General features: G+C 37.4%; 1 protein-coding gene across 1 annotated transcript in view; it reads right to left on the bottom strand.

Moving 5' to 3' along the window:
* The window catches only part of rcbtb1 (regulator of chromosome condensation (RCC1) and BTB (POZ) domain containing protein 1), a 12,282-nt gene that overhangs the window by 4,468 nt on the left and 3,992 nt on the right, over positions 1-3,822 (bottom strand). The window contains exons 5-7 of the mRNA XM_016245314.1: positions 1,698-1,856; positions 1,414-1,521; positions 645-787 (exon numbers count right to left, since the gene is read on the bottom strand). Of these exons, the coding sequence (XP_016100800.1) occupies positions 645-787; positions 1,414-1,521; positions 1,698-1,856 (410 nt within the window). The remainder of the gene's footprint in view (positions 1-644; positions 788-1,413; positions 1,522-1,697; positions 1,857-3,822) is intronic.

Here is a 3,822-nt window from a genome sequence, read left to right as displayed (position 1 = left end):
CCAGGATCAGGAAACAGTCCTCCATAAAATGCGCTGCACACATCTGAATATTTGGGTTGAACTGTTCTGGAACAGTGTTGTAAATACAACTTAACAACTGATTTCTAGTCGTGTCCTCTTTTGGAAGACAAAACAAAGAAATTTCGCTTTCACAACGAAACACACAGTGCCTTCACGACATGGTGGCGGCGGCGGCAACAACAATACTACAGCGAGAATAAAAGTTACCTTCTTTCTTTTCATGAACATTTGGGCGGCGTTATGCAAATCTTCCCACATCTTGACGTAGACATGTGGGGGCGTGTTAGAACGAGACGTTTTAGGTAGGTGTGGCTGACTCTTAACTTTTATAAAGAATAACTCTTTGGATTTGAGACTTTAGTCTTTGCAACTTTACAGATCTTCTTTATGCACCAAGAGTTTGTAACACTCCAAAAAGAAAGGAACAATTTTAAAATCGCATCATATGACCCCTTTAAATACTTAAAATTAAACTTATTTCATTTCAGTTATTTGCCAAGGCAACAATTCTTAATATTTTCATCAGCTTTATTGCAATTTTTAATACTTTTAGTTAACAATAACAGTGAGTGAATGAGTAGGCAAGTAATAAAAAAGGAAAAGACATTCCCAAACCCCATTACCTTTCTTTCTCAGTCATGACCTGTACAGGGCTTAGCTGGTTGCTCTTGTTGCCGGTGCCCAGCTGGCCGTAAGTGTTGGCCCCCCATGCATACAGTAGGCCCTCATCGGTCAGTGCTAGAGAATGAGCGTAACCTGACGCAATCTGTGACACAGTGACATGGTTTACATTTTTTCACCACTTACATTTTTTTCAAATCTGCATGGTCACATGGGTTGTGTGGCAAATCAAACTGCTTGTTTCTTCGTTGTCAATTCTTGTTGCTTTTTTATACATTACTGTTCAAAGGTTTGGGGTCAGTACAATTTTTTAAATGTTTTTGAAGTCTCTTATGCTCACAAAGACTGCATTCATTTACAATACAGTAAAAACAGTACTATTGTTAAATAATATTACAAATGAAAATGAAAAACATATTCCGGTCACATGATCCTTCAGAGATCATTCTAATATGCTGATTTGGTGTCCAATAAAGATTTCTTATTATTATCTGTGTTAAAGACAGTTGTGCTGCATAATAATTTCCAGGATTCTTTGATGAACAGTTAATTTGAAGAACAGCATTCATTTGAAATATAAACCTTTTTTGTAAAATTACAAATGTCCTGGCACTTTTGATCATTTGCTTTAGAATTATTGCTAAATATATATTACGTTCTTTCAAATAATAATCTTACTGACCTCAAACTTTTGAACGGTAGTGTATATTAGTATGTTACATGTACAGCTAACAATCTATCTGAGAACCTGGCAGATCTTGTGTTTCGTACCTGCAGCACACAGAGGCCTTGTAGTGCAATCAAACGACACGGTGTCAGCTGGTTCCCATTGTTGCCTAACCCTAGCTGGCCGTTACCATTGTAACCCCAGCCATAAACCTGAAACACACATTTCACCACCACTAACAAACATGCAACTCAGCTACAGTGAGAAATACAGCAAGAAAGACGACTTGCATGCTAAACAGTCAATAGTCAACACATAGCACTTTTACATAGCACGTTGCATATTTCCATAAAAACAAAGGATACAAATGATTAATTTCATCCCTTACCTCGCCATTATCCGCCACAGCCATGGATGAAGTCTGTCCACAAGCTATACTGACCATCACTTTATTCTGCAGAGAGTTGGACACCTTGCGAGGTGTTGGCTGGTTGGCGGTGGACCCTGAACCCACCTGGCCACAGTTGTTATAGCCCCATGCAAACACCTAGAGCGACATACAATTAGCGACTAAGTTAATTAGCAGGAACATTAGGATAAAAATAGTAATTTATGAAAACAACTGACTGGATGTCTACGAATGTTTTTGTGTTAGCTATAAAAATAAACTTGCACTACACAGCTAGCACATTTAATGAAGCTCAATCAGACAAAGACAAACACAGAGTGTTACACCCAAGCTGATCTTGGTAGTCACAGAGAGAACCAAAGCCCTCACAGCTTAGCAAAAAAGGTCACACGCTCCTTATTACAGCGAGCATGATGAGGCTAAGCAGCTAACTATACTTGCTAAACAGATGAGGATAGAGAGGAGGGTTTTGTCAAAGCAAAATCCACCTAATACCCTTTAAAATGTAACCTACATATTTATCCTACTACTGGAGTGTTTCTAAAGAAAGGGATAAAAGGGAAATTGTTATATGCAAAAGAAACAGGAAGGATTTTGCTTGGATTATGGGATTAGCATGTGACACAGAGCAATGTTAACATAGAAACTATATTCTGAAACGGTCTGATTAGTCCATGCCATCAGATTCTCAATATCTCAATATTTTGACCCTAATTAATGGACATATCTGTGCATCAATAGGTTGATCTGGGTACTTTAACCAATAGGCAGTGAAACACAGCTAAATCAGTCTGTGGTCCAACAAAAGTCTCATACCCCAAATAAAAGAGGACATCTCTGAGAAATACTTCTTTAAAAGATCATGGGATAAACAAAGTTTAATAGGGTTTCTGTGCTGTCCCTTTCTGTTTGTCTTATTGTAAAGCAAGTTCACCAACAATGGCATTGCTAGTCTAGCAGCTGAAGATCTGGACAATTCAGTAGTTTGATTCTATGCCATCTTTTAAGATTTTTAAATGCCCTACTCCTGGCCTAACTATCAAAACTTTCACAACCCTTGAGTTTTGTTTAGTATTATTACCTCAATCAGACTAATACTGCATGCACTGATGTGTCTCTTGTTACCTGTGGAAATGTTCTTTTTTGTAAGTAAGATTATTATATTAGATTACATTAAATCACACATTGTTTCTTTTACCTATGATCTTTCAGCACCTTTTATATATTCTGCTGTTTTTAATCAATTTGAACCAGTTTATATCCCTTTTGGGCTGATACTGTAGGCCGTATTATTTCTAAATGTAATAATAAAATGTGACATTAATGCAATGCAACTCATCTGCGATTTTTCAATTGTACTGTTGAGAGAAAACTAATCAATATTAGGTTAAATGTGCAATCTCTTATGTATAGCAGTGTTAATTTCGTTGACGAATAATTTGTCAACAACATTTTTTTCACCGATGACAACGAGACGATAACGAACTAAAACTCTTTTTGAATGACAAAAACTATGACGTAAATCTATTGACATTTTCGTCAACGAATAAAAACGAGACGGAAATGTTAGGGAGGGACAACTTGGGAAGAGATTCATTCAGAACGAATCTGCTGTGTGGTTCGGAGGTTATGCGTAAATATGAACCGGTCAATATGTGGGAGTAAGAGAAGAGCAGACATATGGATAAATCTGACGATGCAAGAGAGAACTCAATTCGGTCCGGTTTTCTGAGCACAGACACTGAAGCATACACACACAGAAAGCGCGTCTCACAGCGCGAGTACTCTTTCGCGTTGCATGAACGGAGAATTACACACAAAATTATGATGAATTGTTCGTTTTGACGAGTATTCACATAAACACAGCTGATTGTGTCTTAAGTGAACGTAAACAGCAGGGAGTGTATCAGTACATTGCATCCATTGCAGCTGTGCATTCGGTTTTAAAGGGACAGCAGCCTAATTTAGTTGCTATTGTCCGAGTCATTGATGTTAATCAAGCAACAACAGAAAGACAGAAAATCACGCACTGCTCTTGACTGAAAAACTTTAGTATCCCTAAAGGTTAATCTAAATTTATTTATAGAAATAAATATGTCTGCTT

The sequence above is a fragment of the Sinocyclocheilus grahami genome, unplaced genomic scaffold (genome assembly GCF_001515645.1).
Source record: "Sinocyclocheilus grahami isolate Dianchi unplaced genomic scaffold, SAMN03320097.WGS_v1.1 scaffold750.1, whole genome shotgun sequence".
Lineage (NCBI taxonomy): Eukaryota > Metazoa > Chordata > Actinopteri > Cypriniformes > Cyprinidae > Sinocyclocheilus > Sinocyclocheilus grahami.
Note: the sequence above shows the minus strand (reverse complement) of the source record. Positions and strands in the feature narration are given on the sequence as shown.